This window comes from Mus musculus, chromosome 14, assembly GCF_000001635.26.
Source record: "Mus musculus strain C57BL/6J chromosome 14, GRCm38.p6 C57BL/6J".
Classification (NCBI taxonomy): Eukaryota; Metazoa; Chordata; class Mammalia; order Rodentia; family Muridae; genus Mus; species Mus musculus.
The window spans coordinates 24,436,757-24,457,858 of record NC_000080.6 but is presented as its reverse complement, the minus strand read 5'-3'; the positions used below and the strand labels follow the sequence as shown (position 1 = coordinate 24,457,858).

Here is a 21,102-nt window from a genome sequence, read left to right as displayed (position 1 = left end):
ATTTAATAAAGCTCTTTCTAAAATGAAGTCATTTCTATCTAGACAGATGTCTGAACTGCAGAGTCACCCTCCATGTCTCCTACCTTCTCAATATAAAGACAGAGTTGACTAGCCCAGGCAGCTATGAGAGCTGCAGAGAGACAGTGATGTTTAGAGTGATTGTCAATGCTTCCAAAGAGGTCTTCCCTGTGGAGTCATGAGGGTTCTGAGTGTGGAGTCTTAATGCCCTGTAGAGTCCCTGAGAGCTGTGCCAAGCTCCTTCCTACAGCATGTGGCTGAGATAAGGAGCCAGAATAACTCATGGGGAAAGGTTGGATAGTGAGGCCTAACGAACTTCTTAAGCAGAGGGCCAGTTTCCCCAGGGTGGAAGCACAGCAGCCTCTTACCAACACACTATGTAAGGGAACCAGTGCCCATATTGCATCCTCCATGCTGTGTAGTTAGCAGTTGCTAAGATAGGGAGCACTGTGTCCATTGTTGGGTTACAGAGTGATTCTGCTGTCTAAATCATTGACAAGCATACAGATTGATAGGTGTTCTATGATCTTTTCAGGAAATAAAAACATTCATTAAAGGGGTGTCCGAGAAGATTAAGAAAACCAGAGATAAATATGGGATCAATGATAACGGCACAACAGAGGTACTGCTTTCCCAGGCTCTGGGGACCCGGTGGTTCACAGATTCAGCTCGTCCTGACTGTGTGCTACAGTGCTTGACAGATCAGCTCGTCCTGACTGTGCACTTGCCTTTGTCCTTCAGCCTCGTGTGCTGTACCAGTTGGACCGTATTACCCCTACCCAAATAGAGAAGTTTCTGGAGACCTGTAGGGATAAGTATATGAGGTAAGCATGCTAACTAACCTACGCTGTGAGGCATCCATCATGTGCTGGACATTCTCTCTGCTGTCAGGATCCTGGCTGGCCTAGTTCATCTCTGTTGATGTGGTAAAATACTTTGTCCAAAAGCATCCTAGGGGAAGAAAGGAGTGATTTTTAGCTCACAGTTCCAGGTTATAACCATTTGGGAAGTCGAGGCAGGCACTCAGTCAGCTGTCACATTGCACCGCAGTCAGGAGCAGAGGGGAAGGGGAGCGGCCTTGCTGCCTGCTTGTCTCTGCTTATGCTGTAGCTTCCTTCATGTTACACAGTTCGGGTCCCAGATGATGAAATGATTCTGACCTCTTAGGTTGGGTCTTTCCAACTCGATTAGCAATCTGTAAAATCCTCCTCAGACATGCCCACAGTCAATGTAATATAGATAATTCTCCATTGAGAATCCGTCTTTTCTCATGAATCTATGTTGGGTCAGGTTGATAATAACAACTAACAAACACACTGCCCAGCATCAATGCCAGGCTTTGGGGAAATTTGTGCCTTTCATCTAGAGTCTCCAATGGGATCCTAAGTTGGATGAATGCCCCTAAACATGAAAGGATTACAAAAGAATTTCTTGAATGTCCTTTGGCCATAAGGAAACATATTATGTACTGCAGATTCCAACTCTCTGGCCGAGTTTACTACCCAGTAAGAACAGACCACTTCCACAGGGTGGACACCAGCCCTGTATATATCACAAGCTTATCACACAGAATTTAGTCATATTGTCTGCCCCTCTGACCCTCTTACTCCCCTGATGACACTTGTTCCTAGCCTGTGCCAGCACCTTCCTCTGGCACAAACACTGCCTGGCCCATGCTGTTTCCATCCTAAACCCGACAGAATCTACATATTTTCCTTTAAGAGGCAGTAACTAGAAGCCTGTCCCAGCACTGTTGATGGCCTTTTCTTTGTTGTGTCATATTTGCTTTTGTGCCTTTTCTTCTAGAGCACAGATGGAGCCAGGCTCTGCGGTAGGTGCACTCTGTGCACAGAGCATTGGTGAGCCCGGCACCCAGATGACGCTGAAGACATTCCACTTTGCAGGAGTAGCCTCCATGAACATCACCCTGGGTGTGCCTCGGATCAAAGAGATCATCAACGCTTCCAAGGCCATCAGGTAGCTGTGCCCTGGTCTGTTTCCTGGGACCAGTGGTCCTTGTGCTCATGAACACCTGTGATTTGTCAACTGGGAAGTGTCTGGTGTCCAGAGGGCAGGTCTGCTGTGTTGATCAGTGTTTGGATTTTTAGAAAGCCATTCAAGCCAAAACTTGTTTTGTTTTATGGCCACTACCTACATGAAATAGAAAATATTACACAAGCCAGCAGGATTGAGGACTAGGTCAGTAGACATTTCACTCCTTTGCGCCATTACTCCATGCCCGAAGATCTGATTGATTATCCTCTGGCTTGATTTGTAGCCATTCTCTATAAGCCCCTAGTGATTCAGTCACATTTTCAAGAGACCTTTAATTAGAACTAGAGATACATCATAATTTTAGGGGTAAAAATTATTCTGTCTATTCTAAGTCTTGCAGTAGAAATAACATCTTAGGAACAGCTAAAGATAGCAGATCCTGGTTGTAGACCAGCAACTGTGGATATCTACAGTGGTTGGAGGTCTGCTTGCCTTCTGCAGGCTGCTCAGATCTGTCCCAAGGGCCCGTGTTGATGGGATATTGTGCCCTGTGAGAACAGAAGATGACAGTGGAGGTCAGAGGAGCAGGGGTAATTATTGGAGAGGGGTAAAGAGAGGTGAAATGCTCTAGGAGTTGGTTCCCTGGAGAGCAGGAGGTCAAGAACTAAGTGGTAGGAAATTTCTTAAATTTTGCCACAGGTAGAATGGGGACCAGGGGTCTCTGAAACTAGCAAGTCTCAGTGAGAGGTCTGTGACGTCCCTTGTTGTGGGTCTCCCTGAAGTGAGTTCTAGTAAAGTCCTCATGGCTGTGAGCAGCACTCAGACTTAATACAGCAGCACACTACGCAGGCAGTCCTGGTCCCTTCCTTGTGAGCTGATCCTTGCTCCTCCTTGCAGCACTCCAATTATCACAGCACAGCTAGACAAGGATGACGACGCGGATTATGCACGCCTGGTGAAGGGCAGGATTGAGAAAACCCTCCTGGGGGAGGTAAGGAATCCCTTTTGATAACAGGAACATGTTTTCCGACATCCTCTCCTCTGCAGTGGTGAGGATGCAGCAGAGTGGCTGCTGTGGATGTAGCCTGCAGCCGAGGCCATGTGGAGAGTGCGCCTGTGGAAGGCTGAGATGGGGAAGGGGCCATGACAGTGCGGGTAATGAACTGCTCTTTTGCCATGGCAGATCTCAGAGTATATTGAAGAAGTGTTTCTTCCTGATGACTGCTTTATTCTTGTCAAGCTCTCCCTGGAACGGATCCGACTTCTGAGACTGGAGGTGAGTCAGAGTTAATGTCTGAGGATGTGATCCTGTGTGTCCTGAGACAGGTGCTGAGAAGCCAAGGGAGAAGTCGGAAGCCAGAGAAACATAAAGAATTTTGGCTGGTGGTTGTTGTTGGTCACACCATCAGCTGTCACATCCTTCTGAGTTGACCTTGAAATACAGACAAAGCACGCCCATCACAAGAAACTATTGATGTGGGCACAGTCTACCTTTACTGGTTTGTTATGGCGTTAGGATAGCTCATTTCTGTCCACCTTCATGTTCTGTGGAGGGAGCCTGGGCCAGTTCTGTCATAGTCACCTGTGCATCCTCAGCACAGCACTTGGCTGGTTTGTAACGTTCTCAGTTGGTGGGTTAACCTGGCCTCCCTTACGAGTATTTGTGGAGATTACAGTTAACTGATAACAACCTTTGTCGGGGTCAGCTGAGGTCAGCTGCTAGTTAAACCTTTCTTAGCCTTGAAAACATTTTGAAGGCCACTGTCAAGTCCCGTATCCTTGTGGCTGCCACCTGACTGCCAAGCCTGTCTTGTGTAACGTGTGACTCTGGGAACACTGGCTTTATAGGCCTTGATATAGCTTGATGGTAGAATAATTGCCTCTTATGTATAAACAAAGTCCTCGGTTTTATCTAGGGATTGGAAAAATATAAAAATGAAGAATGCATTTGCATCTGGGAGTATAGAACAAAACCAACAAACTTCTCAGCCTTCCTGGCCTCTGATTTCCAGACACTCCAGAACTTTCTCCATGGGTTGTGTTTGTTGCCTTGAGTTGAACATGAATGTTCAATGAGAAAAATGTTCATTTTTTTCAGTAAAAAGAATCTCCGGTTTATGAATAAAACACGGGTATTGAACATAAATACATAATATAGCAACATTTGTGGGCTTCGGGAGATTGAATAGTTAAGAATGCTTACTGCTCTTCAGGAGGCAAAGATCCTGTTCTAGTACCCACATAAATCTTAAAACTGTCTGTAACTCTAGCTCCAAGGGATCTGACCCCTCTTTTTGTCTTCATGTGTACCTACACATAGGTGACATACATTCACACAGACAGACAGACACACACACACATAAGTAAAGATAACAGTAACTTCTGTGGCAGAGGAGGTGGCAACAATTGACTACCAAGACTTCTTAAAGCATCCTCATGTCATTAAGGCTGAAAGCCATTGTCACAGACTTCTGCAGATGTCTGATGGTAATGTCCCTGGCACCCTGCAGGTCAATGCTGAGACAGTGCGGTACTCCATCTGCACATCCAAGCTCCGAGTGAAGCCTGGTGATGTGGCCGTTCATGGGGAGGCTGTGGTGTGTGTCACCCCCAGGGAAAACAGCAAGAGCTCCATGTATTATGTGCTGCAGTTTCTCAAAGAGGATCTGCCCAAGGTGAGGCATAGATAGCGTCCTCTCTTGGAGAAACAGCCAGGGGTGCAGCTGGGGACCAGGTCGCTACAAAACCAACGATGGCACCCCACTCCCTCGTGGTCATATCCCTAAGGGCTCAGTCTGGTGGTTCTTATTAACTATTTTTGGAGGTGTGGGAGTGTGTGGTGTGCTTGTGGTAGTTGGCTCTTTCTGCCTGTGGGTTCTTAGAATCAGACTTGGGTTGTCAGGCTCGGGGGGAGACTCTTATTCTGTGACTGAAGCTCTGTCCATCAGTCTTTCCGCTCTCTTCAAGCTAATTGTAGGTTGGGGCGCAGTCCCCTGGACTGTCTTCCCCTACCCGGGACAGTACCTGGTCCCCCTGGATTGCACACATTGAAGTGGGGATGAGCGAGAATGGCATGAGGCAGGTTGTCAGCCCGTTCCTCTGCCCTGTTTCTGAGGCTCTCGGGTGGGACCAAGGGTTGCAGCATCTCGAGCGTTCTATGTTGAATGTAGGTGGTTGTACAAGGCATCCCAGAGGTGTCGCGAGCTGTCATCCATATTGACGAGCAGAGTGGGAAGGAGAAGTTCAAGCTTCTGGTGGAAGGTGACAACCTGCGGGCAGTCATGGCCACCCACGGTGTGAAAGGCACCCGGACCACGTCTAATAACACCTATGAGGTACCATCCATCCCCTTTGGACCCTCGGCCAATACCCGGCACAGTTGCTGACCCCGACATTTGCTCTCTCTTCTCCCAGCAATTGCATAGCAATCTGTTGTGGGAAATGGAGCAGGATTTGCCTTGTGCTTGTTAGGGTAGCTCCGGCAGGGGCTGCAGCCTCTGCTCACTCTGAGCTTTTCCTAGGTGGAAAAAACCCTGGGCATTGAGGCTGCCCGGACAACTATCATCAACGAGATCCAGTACACGATGGTCAACCACGGCATGAGCATCGACAGGAGGCACGTGATGCTGCTCTCTGACCTGATGACCTACAAGGTGTGAGAGAAGGGAGGCTCCAGCCGGTCCGGGGTCGGCAGACAGCCAGAGAGCTTGGATGGCACATGAAGCACTGGTGTGAGGACTGACCTGGATAGGAAGGAAGCTGTCACCACCAGAAAGCCTTCAGTGTGGGAATGGGGCCAGGTTTTCTGGTAAATTCACGGGGGCAGAATTTCAACACAGGTAGTTTTTGGAAGAGAAGTGTTTGAGTATGGCTTTTTCCATGTCCCGAGTCTTACTCTTCAGCAAGACTGGCCATTACCAAAGCTAGGCTGTCCATGGTGACTTGGGTTTTTTTCTTAAAGCATGCTTTGTCTTTGTGCAGATTATTTAGCTGTTTCCAAAGAGTAGGGCTGGGGATGTTGCCCAGTCATAGATTGTCTGCCCTGCATGTATTGGCCTTATGCTTGAACTCCATCAACACACACACAAGTGGGAGTGTAGGAGGAAGCTGCTGAGGGTGTTGGATTCCTCATACTGTAGATTTTTCATGATAAGCCGTTACTGTAATGGAGGGCTTTTAGGAACCAGAGATGTAAGTCAGAGGTGGGGAGCACAGTCATGGTAAATAGCCCTGAGTCTCTGGCTTCTGTGACAAAACCATCCCTGAAGGAGAAGGTGTCTCAGGGGTGGGTGCCTTCTGGTATTGTTTGAATGCATGTACTAGTTCACAGTTTCTGCCAGACAGGTTTCATTCTACTTTTGTGTTGTATGTACGCGTGGGTGTGTAATCACATGGGTATTCCTTCAAGTGGCCATTCTGTGCACGTGGCTGATGTGGTTTTCTTGGAGTCACGTCCATTTACCGTGTCTTACTGACTCCCTCCTGCTCACCCCCTTCCTCTTCCCAACTCGTCCTATTCTCATGTTATCTGTTTAAAGGCCCAATGAGTCTCAATTGGACTGCACACAAGGGCGGGGGTGAGGCAGGGGTCAGTTCTTCAATGGTGTAAACAGTGGCAAGGTCCCCATGTCCCTGTAACAGACCCCGGCCTCACCTTTACCAGTGTTTATACCATTGAAGATTGTCTTTCCCTGTGCCCACCAAAGATGTAAATCCTCACATAAGGGTTCCTGAAGCACTCCCTCCTACCCTAAGATATTGACAGCACCCGTCTTGTGTATGTTTAGCACTTTTTCTTAGCTGGAAGTACCTACATTGTTTCTAGTACTAGCTTCTTAAGAAGGAAGAAGCTACCTCCACCCCCAACCGATTTTTTAAAAACCCAGATTGCTAATTCTATTCCTTGAGTAGCTGCATGGCTGGTTTTGGTGTTTCTGGTGTTGGGATATTGTCTGTTGCTTTGTTATGAAACTTTAGGGTGTGGCTTTATTCCCTTCTGACAGTCTCTCCTCACACAGGGTGAAGTCCTGGGTATAACCAGGTTTGGCCTGGCCAAGATGAAGGAGAGTGTGTTGATGCTGGCCTCCTTTGAAAAGACAGCTGACCATCTCTTTGATGCTGCCTACTTTGGGCAGAAAGACTCTGTATGCGGTAGGTTTGGAATGGCTTTGTTGTCTCTAGAACCCAGCTGAGGCATCCTTCCCCTTACTGAGTCTGAGCTACTTTTAGTGCAGACAGTTTCTGAGTTTCAAAAGAATCTATGGCTCCTGAGTCCTTGAAGCTGTACTTGGCCCCACTGACCTACATGTTGTCCAGGTTTGATAGGCAGTGGGTAGTATCAGTACCATCAGGAGCAGAAGAGATGGCCTACGGTCAAGTATCACAGAAAAGGAGGAGAGACACAAGGTGGAGAGAGGGGTGGGAAGGTGTGAGGTGACTGAAAAGCCAGGCCAGGAGGTGCACATCTTTAATCCCAGGACTAAAGAGGCAGAGGCAAGCAAAATCCTGAGTTCCATGCCAGCCTGTTCTACACAGTGAGTTCAGCCTAGTCGAAGCTACGCAGTGAGAGCCTGTCTTAAAAATACCCAGTGGAAATGAAGGAAAAGTGAGGAGGCTTAGCATAGGAGAAGCCCAGGCATAAGCCAGAGTAGAGCTAGCTGTGAGATACTGGGACTGAGACCTAGCACCCACCTGACCTAGGAGACTGGGTCTTTGCTCAAGCTGTACACACCCACTTTCTGATGCTCCTCCACCACATTGACACCATGCAGCCTTAGCACAGCCTCTCCCCCATCCTACTTGGAAATTGCCCTGTCTCTATGACTGGAGCACTCTAGCTCAACAGTAGCTCTCCTTGTATATTGGGTGTAGGTTGGCGCTTTGTCTCTTTGACATCAACCTGTAATGTGTCTGCCTCTTGATTGCTTCCTGGAGAATCAGAGACATGCACAGAGCCTAGACTTTGAGCTTTTAAAACTAACTAAAGCTGCCCAGTGGTGGTATACACCTATAATCCCAAGCACTATGAAGGCAGAAGCAAGCAGGTCTCTTGAGTTTGAGGCCAGGTGGTCCACAGAGGGATTTCCAGGGATGCCAGGGTAAGCAGAGAAACTTTGCCTTGAAAAACCAAAACTGGGAAAAGAAAGATTTGAAGTGAAGCCGAGAGGGGAATTCTGCCCCCACCCTTCTCAGGCAGTGGAAGCCCTTCTCAGTGTTGTGACTCGGGCACTGGAACCCAGGGCCCTGCACTTTCAGCTGTTGTCATCCTTTCTTCCAGGCGCTAGGTTAAGGAAGGCAAGTGACAAACTCATCTCCTGATCACGTGCAGACTTCCTGCTATCGAGCTGTTTCCCAAAGACTATCTATCTGCTGCTTTTTGACTCAGGTTTTAGAAATGGCTGAGCTGACTTGGTTTCCATTGACCTAGTAGACTGTGGTAGGCACTGTCCTTCATGGCTCCTCAGCCTTTGCCCTTGTATTCGTACACAGGAAGGAAAATGAGCAGGGTCTAGGCAGGTGATACATGGTAGAGCTGGGCCTCAAATCTCAAATGTACAGTCCTCAGTGAGTAATGGTTTCCCCACTCTGAGTCCCTCTCTAAGCACGGTTGTGTTTGGTTTCAGGAGTGTCTGAGTGCATCATCATGGGAATCCCGATGAACATCGGAACTGGGCTCTTCAAGCTGTTACACAAAGCCAACAGGGACCCCAAACCACCCAGGAGACCCCTGATATTTGACACACATGAATTCCACATCCCTCTTGTTACATAGTTTGTGGCAAGAGGTCACCATCTCTGACCTTGATCCTTGTCCTATGTGCTGCTGAATGGAAGAACTTTGTTTTACTTGAACAGATGTCTGCATAAATTTACCATGGTCAGACAAAGTCCATGCCCTCAGCAGGAGCTCCTTGGATGGGAACTGGGATTCTCTTCACTGAGGGACCTCAACACTGCTGCTCAGCCAGCTCACGACCCCTGCCATCTCACTGTTGCTGCAGAGGATTGTAAGGTGTGCCCATACCTGCATGTGAGCCAGGCTGGCCCACAGAGACTAGGACCCAGTCCTGGTTTCTCAATGCTCAGTTATACCAGATTTTCCACTGATGTACCAATGTAAATACATTACCTTTATTTATTTGTTCTGAGGGATATTAAGTGTTTTTTGTTAACTTTGAGTCAGAGGCTGTAGAAATAAGAACAGCAGCTTCAAAGCATATTGGGAAAGCACATACCAATGTGAGGTCCAGTGTGGGGTGGCTAGGCGCTGGTCAGGCACTGTCCGTGTCATTGGAATACCTTAAAAGAAAATGAGAAGCAAGCTGAGTTTCCTAGTAAAGTGAGTCACTTTTGAGGATTCTGTAGCCTGTGGCTCCCAAGGAAAGACTGGGACATCATTAACAAGAGGAGGAGTGGCTCCCCTAAATTCTCTTGAGCAGTAGTTGTCTACAGCAGTCTATTAACAAATCTGGGCCCATGGGTATAGCAGGAAGTCTACCAAGGTATCCATCACTTATGTGGGTGCTTGAACTCCACCCTGTTCTGCTCTCGAGGGGCTGAGGTGGGGGTATAAGGTGTGGTCAGATAGCCCACTAGTTTCCAATGGATCAACCTGATTTAATCTCTGACCAAGGAAGTGTGATGTCCCTGATGACTTCTGTCTAGCCCCTTAAAGGGATCAGTGGGGTTGGCCTCAGTACATGACACTGGCTGCTGACAAAGATTCACTTAGGGAAGGCAGAATTTGTCGTAGGCACACTACTAAGTAGCCGCAGTGAATATTACTCAGTAGTTTTAGATGGTGATAACAACTTTCATTTGGTCTCAGTGTGGACCTAAGGAAAGACAAGAATAGAAAGATCACTGCCGCTTCCTCTCCATCTTCCCAAACTAAAGGAGTAGTAGGGAGAATGGTATCTTTTGACTTTTTCCAAATTTATTTAATCACATTATATCACAATCACAGACCTCTGCCCTGCTTTGTCATTGAGTAGAGGGAAATCCTTGCTGTGTACCAGCTTACCTGGCACCTCAAGTAACTGCAGGACTAGGCACATCCTCTCTCACTGAGGCCACACAAAGCAGGCCAAGCAGGACAAAAGGATCCACACATAGGCAGCAGAGTCAGAATAATCCCCCACTCTAGCTGCTGGGGCTTCCCACATGAAGACCAAGCTGCACAGCTGCTACCTTTGTGTTGGGGTGCAGGAAGGGACCTAGATCCAGTCCATATTTGCTGCTTGGTTGAAGATTCAGTCCCTGGGGCCCCCAAGGTTTTAGGTTATTTGACTCTGTTGGTCTTTTTGTGGATTCCTTATCCCCTCTGAGTTCCCAATTCTTTCCCCCAAGTTCTTCTCAACGCAAAAGGTTTGGCAGGTGAGGCTTTGGGGTAGTGTACTTCGGTTTTGTATTACTGAGACAGGTTCTCATGGATCCCAAGGTGTCCTCAGCCGGGCTTTGCAGGTTCACCTTGAGCTTAGATCATCCTGCTTCCTCTTCACCCGAGCTAGTATTACAAGAGGGACTGCCAAGGGCAGCAAGGACAGCTCTAGTCAGCTCTGGGCTTCATATATGCCAGGCAGTCACTCTGTCAACTCAAGTATATCTACATCTATTGTCTTCTTACCACCCGCAATCGTGTTGCATTGCTCTCTGTGTAAGTCACAAAGGCCTGTCACCAGTCCTGCTTTGGTATCTTTGGTGCAGAGAGGAGACCACCACATTCAGTCTAGGGCCTTTTCTCCCGATGGGACCACTCTTTCAGTTTCCTCTGCCAACAGTTCATCAAAGTGTAGCCAGCACTCTGATGGCTTCCTTCTCTATCTTGGAAGATGTCTTGGAGCAATTTCAAAGGCTGAGCACATGGCTCCTATACTTGTTCCCGCTAATCCACATCCCAGTTTGCAGCCAGCCCTGCAGGCTGTTCCTGGATGTGTTTTAAAGCACCTGTACATGATGAGGTGGGTGATCTTCCCTCCTCCACATCCATCCTAGTGTCACTTCTCAGGACTATTGCTGATATTGACAAATGGGGGTAGTTTGAGAGAGGAACGAGATATTTCTGGTCAGGGTTTGAAAATAAACACTCAGTTCCCCACTCTGGAAGAGCTAAGATGTTCCCAATTAAGCCAAGAGGAAATCTCTGGCTTTGGAAGGAGGAAGTGCTCAATGGCTTCCCCTGGTCCAGGAGATGCTCACTTGAAACTGAGCTGAAGGGCACCTCAGCTTCTTGTCAGTTCAGGGAGACATACTCCTTAGTAGGGAGTAAAGGCCATGCCATCAGCACTGTCTTCTCTGGACATTCCATTGTATCCTGGAGAGCTCACGGCATCCCCTGTGATGTCACCAGCGTTGTGGCAACACCCACTGCTCTTAGAGACTTCAGTCAGTGACTACAGAGTCAATCTGTAGACATGTTTTCTAGACTGAGGAGTCTACTTGGGAGAAAAAAAAATGGGGAGCATGGTGAGACCAGAGAAAGGCAGAAGGAAGCTGTCCTTCCATCTGAGAGTCATTCAGGAAGAAAGAAACGGTCCTGAAGAAGACATAGTGAGTCCTGGGAAGGGGGTGCTGACCTTCCTGGAGGAGGTGGCTTGAAGTGGGTTCAAACAATGTCACACTGGAACTGGAGCCTCTGGGTTGCAAATGGACTTTGGTGCGTATCCTAACTCCTGAAAGTCAAGGATTCCAAAACATTAGCTTGTCCAGTCCAAAGCCAGGATCTGTAAGACCAAAGGCCTGCTACTGTGAGCTCACAGCTTTTCCTCTTACAGGGACTTGTGTACATCATGGGAAAAAGGAGTCCATGAGGGTAAAGGACAGACTCACGCTTCCCACTTTAGGACAAGACAGCACTGAAGTTAGCCCCTAGTGGCCATTGAGGCACAGCAGATTCCTGATAGTTGTAGCTCAGAGAGAAATGTGCCTCTGTCTATGTGACCTTAAGTAATGAGAACTCCTCTGACAACCTCTCACTGACAGTGTCCTCTGAGGTTTCTGAATCAGCTGTTGTGGGTGGCAGGTTTTCTCTAGTACAGCCAAACAACTGAGAGAGGCAGTGGACCCAGACAGAGAGATGCTATTGGCAGCTCAGGGAGGGGGCAGGTTGGGCTTCAGTGGGGTGAACTGATGACTCTGTAGCTCCTGCTCGGCCCCTGCATGAACTTCTCATCCACTCATTTGCTTAGAGAACGAGGTAGAAGGCCTGGGCGTCTCCACAGCCCCTGAGTGCTTGCAGATTGTTTCAGTTTTTCTCCTGGCTTGAGGTCTCTGAAGTCCAAGTGCCCCTGTGCAGTTGTTAATAAGCACAGAGAGGCATCTGTGTGGTGATCATGAGCATGTGTAGGAGGCAGAGGAAACACCTGGATGCTTTGATAGTCCCCTCTCTACAGAGTGATGGGAGAGCGGAGAGCCACCCAGGAGGCATCTCAAGCCTGGGCCAAGATCTTTGAGGTGTCTCTGACTTGAGTGCATGCTCTCTTTCTCATTAAGCCTCAGGCTGGTCTGTCCATCCTCTGTTCCTTCTCACTATGCAAGTTCACGTGTAGTCTTCTACCCGCAGAGGCTGGCAGATAGCCATCAGCCTCCACACCTGTCTCCACCAAGGAGCAGGTGAAGAGGGAAACAGGCTGACCACATAGCTTCACAGGCTGATGACTGAGAGGAATGAATTGCAGTGTCACCTGAAAGTCACCACTGAAGGATCCTTGAAAAGTAGTTATTGTCTCAATATCTGTGGGGTCTGAGAGTTTTGAGTCTGTTATGTCATCCTCATCTTTTTTAAGATCTTGGATTTTAGGAGTCTGCCCCTCCAATGTGTCCCCGTGTTCAACCTTATGTCCCTAAATGCTTCTCAGAGGAGAGGCATATTGGAAGCTTGGGCAGGAGTGAGATGGGAAATGGTCTCCATCTTCCTCCAAATAAAAAACAGAGCCTGTGGTCTGAGTGACAGAACTCAGAGATTGAGAGATTGGAGAGTGAGTTCCCAGTGAGCAGAGATGTCGGAACAAATGGAAGGTCTTGGAACGGGGGTCGCATAGGTGGGCATTCAGGGTGAAATGTTCCCTGGTCATCTCAGCATAGTCTGGCAAAGAAAAGGTTTCCACATACTTCATCTAGCTTGAAGTCTGTCTGCAGTGTGGCATATCATGCCTGTGTGCATTGGCTAGAGGAAAACATTGTGTCTTTTCCTTGTAAATCCCTACCTTGAAACATGATGTCCTAGCTCCCCAGAAGCACGATGTAGAGGCCTTTGTCTTGTCTGGCTTAGCTGCAAGGTCTTGGGATCCTGAGTAGGTGGCCTGTATTGTATGAATGTTTGTGCATGCCTGTGTACCACCCATCCTCTAAGAACACTGTCTTCTAAGGAAGGGGATCGTGAAAAAATGGAGGAATTGCTGGAGGGCAGATCCAAGAAGAGGAGCTGGGGATCCAGGACAAGAATTTAACAGAAAGTCTAAAGTATCACTTTGAGGTCCTCTGGAGTAGGTAGGGGCCCAGGGTAGAAGGAGAATATGGACCCCACTGTGCCCACTGTACCTAGATCTCTGTGTTTTATGGGCTTTTCTGCTCATCAGCAACTCTTAGAGCCACTGCCAGGAAAAGAGCAACTGTGTGAGTTTTGCTGGTCCAGTCAATCTGTCCTGTGGTGGAAGAAGCCATAGTTTTGCTCCTCTGTATAACTGAGCTGCTATGACCGCCTTCTGTGCTCTCTAGTATGTTCTGAGCAGGCTGGTTTTGTTGCCACAGAAATCTTCCTGCTTCTGCTTCCAGTTTGAAGGGATCTCAACGTGGCCAACTCCATGCTTGGCTGTAGTCATAGTTTATTCCTAACATTCCCTTTATAGCACAGAAACCACTCCACTAACAGTGCCCTCAGCCATGTTTACCCAGTTCTTGAAGAGTTCAATGGATCATATGGTGTAAGGAGTTTCCAGAATGAACCCTCGCAGATACCTCTGCTGCAGGGATGATCAGAACCCTCAAGGGAATGGTCTCTATCAGACTCCCAGAGAGAGAGAGCCAGGCTGTGGCTTCTCAGCTCTAGTCTGAAGGAAACACAGCTTCCTGTTTGGTGCCGAAGCCTGTGCAGGGGACATTTCTCTGTCACACAACTGGAGCAATGCTGCTCCAGAATGATGGGCTCTGTCCTAATCTCGTACATTCTTCAGTGCAGGATGCATCCTGCCCTAGCAGGTTTGAGCTAGCCTCAGGACCATGTGCAGGAGCCCAGATTGTAGGGCTATCTATAAAATGGTGTGCTGCATAAGTACCCAACTGTGAATTTGTTGTTTATTGCTCACATGCTGTTGACCCGCAGAAGGTTACTTTTACAAAACGATGCCTGTGGGCTGCAGAAGAATTTCCTATTCTTATGCTAGGTCATTAAACATACAGTGTCTAGATAAAAATGCTGACATACTGTTTAAGGGTAGAAAATGTCTACTCTCTGCTACTGGATAAAGATTATTTGTTAGGATTATAATAATTTCAGACATCTCTGGGTCTGTGGTGCTTAGGCGTGTTTTTACTGCACTCATTGCTGTGTAACAGTTGAAAAGAATGTCCGCCCTTAGTTCTCTCTCCTACCTTGAGGTTCTTTACCCTCTCCTCCACTTTTCTTGATGTTTCCCCATAACCTTGAAGAGTCAAGAAAGGAAGAGATTCCACTTTAAATCAAGGGACTTGGATTTCTGTTGGCATTGGAGAGTTCATGATTTATTTACTCTTTTCTGATTTTGCTGTTCTCTTTGCTTTGGGTCTTCTGAGTGTAGCTGTCATGGCTGTATTCGTCCCTTTCTTAGGTCTTCATGGGAACCTGGGTCCTGTTGGGGTTACTGGGGCCCTGAAGAAGGGCTGGCAGGAGGAGACTGCCAGGGGCTTACTGTGTGGAGGTCGTTTCCAGAAACCTGTTCTTCAGGTGAAGAACAACTTGGAAATACTGAGGGAGGAAAACCAAAAAATGCAGGGGGATTTTGCACTCCTGCAGCATCACTTGGCGAAATTGTAGTCAAATTATAAGAAGCAACAGGAAGATACCAGTAACCCATAGACCCAACACCAAAAGGCATGGAGAGGCATCTGGGTATGGTTAATGCCTTACACCATTTCCCATTGGACTTCCTATCTGCTCTATGACCCACCTCTGCTTTCACCCATTACCTTTCTAATCCACCCTCCCATCCAGCCACCCAGCACATCAATGTGATGGTTTATGACTCTGTCTATGCACAGATATTCTGGGAAGTTAGCTTCTTGTGAGTAAATGAATTATTGCAAGGCAGATCCTCTGTCCTGCGTGAAGTTGCAGCTAGGGAGGGAGATAGGCAAATAATGTTTCCTACCTATACATGGCCTGCTGATGCATAGAGCGCTGAATGAGTTCTGAGTACTGTGAATCATTTACATGGCAGGGGTCATTGGACATCACTGGTGGGAATCTGCTTGATGGAAGAGCCTAGTGCAACTGGGAAATAACTGCTTTTCATTGTTGCCTATTTACATGTCCTATGGCTTTCTCCTTTCTTCCTGAAACCAAGGAGGTCTCTTCTCTTTGCCTAAGGCTTGCTTCATACTGATAGAAACCTGAGTAGCAACTCTTCAGCTCTGTTCTCTGTGAGCATTCCTGGGGAGTTCTCCCTTCCTGAAGACTCAATTCTAGACCTGACTACATAATTATGGATTGAGGACAGACTTTTAAGGGGATTCAGGAGTTGTTTGAGACTTGGACATTCAGGCAACAAAGTTCTCAAATCACATCTATATAGTCCGGCCAAGCACAGTGCACAATATGCTCCATAGTAGATTCATTTCCCCATGGATAGACAGAGTTGGTGTACTTAGTCTCAAATCCCATGCTCATGTCACATGAGGTTGCTTTTTGCTCAATTCATGTGTGTGTGGGGGTGTGTGGGGTATGGGTAGTGCTTCATGCATGTGTGCACTGGCTGGAGGAGAACGTAGAGTTTCTTTCTTGTCATTCTCTAACTTAAAAAAATGGTTTCTTACTTCCCCAGAAGTTTGCTGGGGAAACAGATTCTCTTTTGCTTTGCTGAGCAGCAAGCTTGTATTCCTCTATATCCGTTTGCATTTCTATGGAAGTCTGTGCATGCCTGTGTATAACCCTCCACTAAGGACACCATCTTCTAATGAACAGCACATGGAAAGAATGGAGGAAATGTTGCAGTATGTGGTGAAACTGACGATGGCCATCAAGCAAAAGGAGTTAGCATAGAAGCTGCAGCATCACTTTGAGGACCTCCAGGTGAGGTAGGAGCCCAGTCTGGAAGGAGATCTAGAGCCACCTGAGTCCTATATATATGGACATCTGTCCATCAGTAAGACTAAGAGGCACTACAATGAAAAGAATCCCTCAAGGTATTGTGCTAATCTAGTTATTAAGAGCTTCTGCGCAGGAGAGCAGACGACTGCCTTCTGTCATCTCCAATATCTATGTTCTGAGCAGGTTTTCCTTGAATTCACAGAAATCTGCCTTCTTTTCTCTCCCAACTCCTGAAATTTCCACCCCCATCTCAGGCAGAAATTACAGTTTGTTTAGGAACATCCCTTGTAGAGAACAGATTCCACTCCTTTTATGGTGCTCTCAACATTGATTACCAATTTCTGTGAAAAGGGCTCTGTAGATAACAATAGGTTAAAGAGTTTCCAAGATGAGCCCATGCAGATGCCTCTGCTGTGGGGTTGTCTAGATCCATCACAGTAGTGTTCTACAACTGACTCCCAGAGAGAGCCAGGATACAGTTTCCCATCTCTCGTCCTGAGGAACTTGAGCTTTCTGTTTGTTTCCAGAGACTATGTCAGGCCGTTGTTCTCAGAGACACCACTGGAGAATTGCTGCTCCTGCCTCACAGGCTCTATTGTGTGTGTTACTTGAGTGCATGATGCCTTCTGTGCAGGAGGACTGAGCTATTCTCATGCCCTCGTTCAGGTACCAATGATGTAAGACTGTGTCTGTATATAATGCTGTGATCCATCACTAACTCACCATCAATAACTTGTATATCGCTCATATGTTGTTGATTATGGGTCGCTACCTTTACAAAATGATTCTCATGGACTCCAAGCGAAAGTCCTATATTTTCTAATAGAAAGAGAACATACAGTACCTTGATCGGATTCTGAATATTTGCAGCCCCAGCTACTGTGTGAGTCTTATTTGTGTGGGGTATAAACAGTGGCTTCAGGTTAACCATCCATGTTGAGTGACCAGTACAGTTGAGGTGGTGGGAGGTAGCAGCCTGACAACTAACATAGCAGGTCCCTATCTAGCCAGTGGCTTAACTGCCTTCCTCTCCCAGGTCTAAGAAACTGCAGCATGAGATGGATCTGGCCACAGCCCACGAAGAGAGTGTCCTGCAGAAAGACCTGCTGAGTCATGAGCCCCCTGCTGAGCCCCATCCCCAGAAACCACAGGATCCCTTGGGTGGGTTTGCTTTAACATAGTGTATTTCCTCAGTGTGAATAGGCCCTGATTTCATGGAGCCCGTGAGCCACCAGCCTTCTTCTGGGTCTGCTTCCCTTTGATTTTCTGATTTTCTGAAACTCCTCTTGAGAGAACTGGGGTGATTTCCCAGTCATTAAGTATCAAAGACCAGGCACAGGCTGAAGTTTAGTGCTGCTAAATTCGTAATGAGAGAATGCTACTTAACATAATTTTGTGTTTGAGGTTTGGTTTTTGGATTTGAATGTTTTGGGTTTTATATTGTTTTGGAGATGTCATATATTCTTGTTAATGTTTTTCAAAAATTCTTAAGGCTATTTGCTCATTATATTGGCTGCTGTTTTAATGTCTGTTTAAAAAAATATATGTCAAGAACGAAGACCAAAGTGTGGACACTGCCCCTTCTTAGAATTGAGAACAAAACACCCATGGAAGGAGTTACAGAGACAAAGTTTGGAGTTGTGATGAAAGGATGGACCATCTAGAGACTGCCATATCCAGGGATCCATCCCATAATCAGCTTCCAAACGCTGACACCATTGCATACACTAGCAAGATTTTGCTGAAAGGACCCAGATATAGCTGTCTCTTGTGAGACTATGCCGGGGCCTAGCAAACACAGAAGTGGATGCTCACAGTCAGCTATTGGATGGATCACAGGGCCCCCAATGGAGGAGCTAGAGAAAGTATCCAAGGAGCTAAAGAGATCTGCAACCCTGTAGGTGCAACAACATTATGAACTAACCAGTACCCCGGAGCTCTTGACTCTAGCTGCATATGGATCAAAAGATGGCCTAGTCAGCCATCACTGGAAAGAGAGGCCCATTGGACACGCAAACTTTATATGCCCCAGTACAGGGGAACGCCAGGGCCAAAAAGTGGGGGTGGGTGAGTATGGGGGACTTTTGGGATAGCATTGGAAATGTAAATGAAGAAAATACCTAATTAAAAAAAAATCAAAAAAAAAAAAAAAAGAAAGTCAAAAAAAAAAAAAAATGAAGGGGACATGCGTCCTCATAAAGGAGGTAAGAATCTCTCTTAGTAAATTATGGAATACCAGATATTTCACAGTAATCCTGAGTGAACTCTGAAAGATAATGTTTTTTAAATGTAAATTTACAGAATGTTTTATGAAGGTATTAAGGATCAACTCTCTTCTACATTGTCCACTAGATATAAATGGCAATTTTACAATCTTTGTATATTGGAAAATTTTCAAAATTATAAATGATGTTATCTTTTTATCCAATCAGGATCCATCCTAAAGAAGCAGATGACTGACAGTGCATCCTTTATGCCCTTTAAATTTCATTGGGGTGGGGCGTATCCTTAAAAGTCTTACCCTTCAGAAGCCCTAATTTGCCTGTCCTCTGTGGAATAAAGAGCTGTTGTCTCTGGAGCAGTGTGCGTTTGTCTGACAATTTCAATATCATACAGATGGGGTAAATGCCAAAACTGGAATGGGCACATATGAACATAGAAGGTCACTGTGATATGGCATTTTCCCAAGAGTGGGGTGACATCTGTGACAGGTACACAGTAGGTTAGGAACTAAAATTTATGAACTTTGAATTGTCAGACTTATTCCTGCATCATTCAAGGTATATTATTCACCCTAGGAAAGTAGAAACTAATTAATAGCTTGTTAGTTTGGTTAACTGAAATATTTGAGCCCAGAATAAGTTGTACTCTGTTTGTAGTCTTGTACTATTTTTATTTCAATATTACAAATGTGTAATGGTATCAGTTCAAAAATGTTTTGTATGGCATTGTTTTAATGAATAGCTTGTTTTTAAAATTAAAATAAAGATGGCTAACTAAAATATATATATATGTCTTATGAACAATAAATAATTTTCTAATTCTTTATTCACTTACTATTTTCTTGGATATTTTATTTACATTTTAAATGTTTTCCCCTTTCCAAGTCTCCCCTTCAGAAGTCCCCTATCCTATCTGCCCTTCTCTTGACTCTATGAGCGTGCTCCCCCACCCATCTACTCCCTTCCTCCTGCCCTGGCATTCCCCTACACTGGGGCATTGAACACCCTCAGGCCTGAGGGCCTCTCCTCCCACTGATGTCTAACAAGCCTATCTTCTGCCACACATGTGACCAGCACCATGAGCCGCTCCATGTGTATTCTTTGGTTGGTGGTCCAGTCCCCAAGAGCTGCAATGGTTCTGGCCTGTTGACACTGTTGTTTCCTCCATGGGGCTGCAAACCCCCTCAGCTCCTTCAGTCCCTTCTCCAACTCCTCCATCAGGGACTCTCAAACTCAGTCCAGTGGTTGACTGCAAGCTTCCTCCTCTATATTTGTCAGGCTCTGGCAGAGCCTCTCAGGAGACAGCCACATCAGGCTCCTGTCAGCAAGCACTTCCCAGCATCCACAATAATGTCCAGGTTTGATGCCTGTGTATGGGAAGGATCCCCAGGTGGGGCAGTCTCTGCATGACCTTTCCTTCAGTCTCTGCTCCATATTTTGTCTCCATATTTACCCTTGAGTATTTTGTTCACCCTTCTAAAAATCACTGAAGCATCTACATTTTGGTCTTCCTTCTTCTTAGGCTTCATATGGTTTTTTAATTGAATCTTGGGTATTCTGAACTTTGGGCTAATATCTATTTATCAGTGAGTACATATCTTGTTTGTCTCTTTGTGACTGAGTCACCTCACTCAGGATGATATTCTCAAGTTCTATCTATTTAACTAAGAACTTCATGAAGTCAATGTTTTTAATGGCTGAGTAGTATTCCATGTGTAAATGTACATTTTCTGTATCCACTCCTCTGTTGAGAGACATCTGGGTTGCTTCCAGCTTCTGGCTATTATAAATATGGCTGCTATGAACATAGAGGAGATTGTATCCTTATTACATATGTTGGAGCATCTTCTGGGTATATGTCCAGGAGTGGTGTAGCTGGGTCCTCAGGTAGTACTATGTCCAATTTTCTGAGGAACTGCCAAACTGATTTCCAGAGTGGCTGTACCAGCTTGCCATCCCACCAGCAATGGAGGAGTGTTTCTCTTTCTCCATTACCCTTTGGCCATTCTGACTGGTGTGAGGTGGAATCTCAGGGTCATTTTTGTTTTGCATTTCCCTGATGACTAAGGATGTTAAACATTTCTTTAGGTGTTTCTGAGCCCTTTGTGTTTCCTCAGGTGAGAATTCTCTGTTTAGCTCTGTTTCCCATTTTAAAATAGGGTTGTTTGGTTCTCTGGAGTCTACCTTCTTGAGTCCTTTTTTAAAAAAAAAATTAGATATTTTCTTTATTTACATTTCAAATGTTATCCCCTTTCCTGGTTTCCCCTCCCAAACCCCCATATCTCCCCCCTCCCTGCTCACCAAGCCACCCACTCCCACTTCCTATCCCTGGAATTCCCCTACATTGGGGCACAGAGCCTTCACAGGACCAAAAGCCTCGCCTCCCATTGATGGCCAACTATGCCATTCCCTGCTACATATGAGGATGGAGCCGTGCATCCCACCTTGTGAATCCTATGGCCGATGGTTTAGTCCAGAGTGGTAGTGCCAGCTTGGAGTGTATGAGTAGGTGGGGGAGCACCCTCTTAGAAGTGAAAGGGGGATGAGGTTGGGGTAACATGTAGGTGGGATTAGGAATAGGGATAA

General features: G+C 46.5%; 1 protein-coding gene and 1 long non-coding RNA gene across 4 annotated transcripts in view; both read left to right on the top strand.

The window, feature by feature from the left end:
- Positions 1-9,165, top strand: part of Polr3a (polymerase (RNA) III (DNA directed) polypeptide A) — a 38,377-nt gene extending 29,212 nt beyond the window's left edge. For 2 of the 3 annotated variants that reach the window (XM_006518819.4, XM_030247748.1), the window contains 10 exons: positions 554-640; positions 760-842; positions 1,825-1,995; positions 2,911-3,004; positions 3,197-3,289; positions 4,524-4,688; positions 5,184-5,348; positions 5,535-5,666; positions 7,032-7,164; positions 8,637-9,158. In XM_006518819.4, the coding sequence (XP_006518882.1) occupies positions 554-640; positions 760-842; positions 1,825-1,995; positions 2,911-3,004; positions 3,197-3,289; positions 4,524-4,688; positions 5,184-5,348; positions 5,535-5,666; positions 7,032-7,164; positions 8,637-8,785 (1,272 nt within the window). In that variant the 3' untranslated portion in view covers positions 8,786-9,158. Of the gene's footprint in view, positions 1-553; positions 641-759; positions 843-1,824; positions 1,996-2,910; positions 3,005-3,196; positions 3,290-4,523; positions 4,689-5,183; positions 5,349-5,534; positions 5,667-7,031; positions 7,165-8,636 lie in introns of all 3 variants that reach the window. The other variant, NM_001081247.2, reaches the window with a different exon arrangement.
- A 2,403-nt stretch (positions 9,166-11,568) lies between these two features.
- Positions 11,569-19,300, top strand: Gm47814. The gene is made up of 2 exons (XR_003951210.1): positions 11,569-16,281; positions 17,331-19,300. It is a non-coding gene; the product is annotated as a predicted gene, 47814 (long non-coding RNA).
- Positions 19,301-21,102: the final 1,802 nt, after the last annotated feature.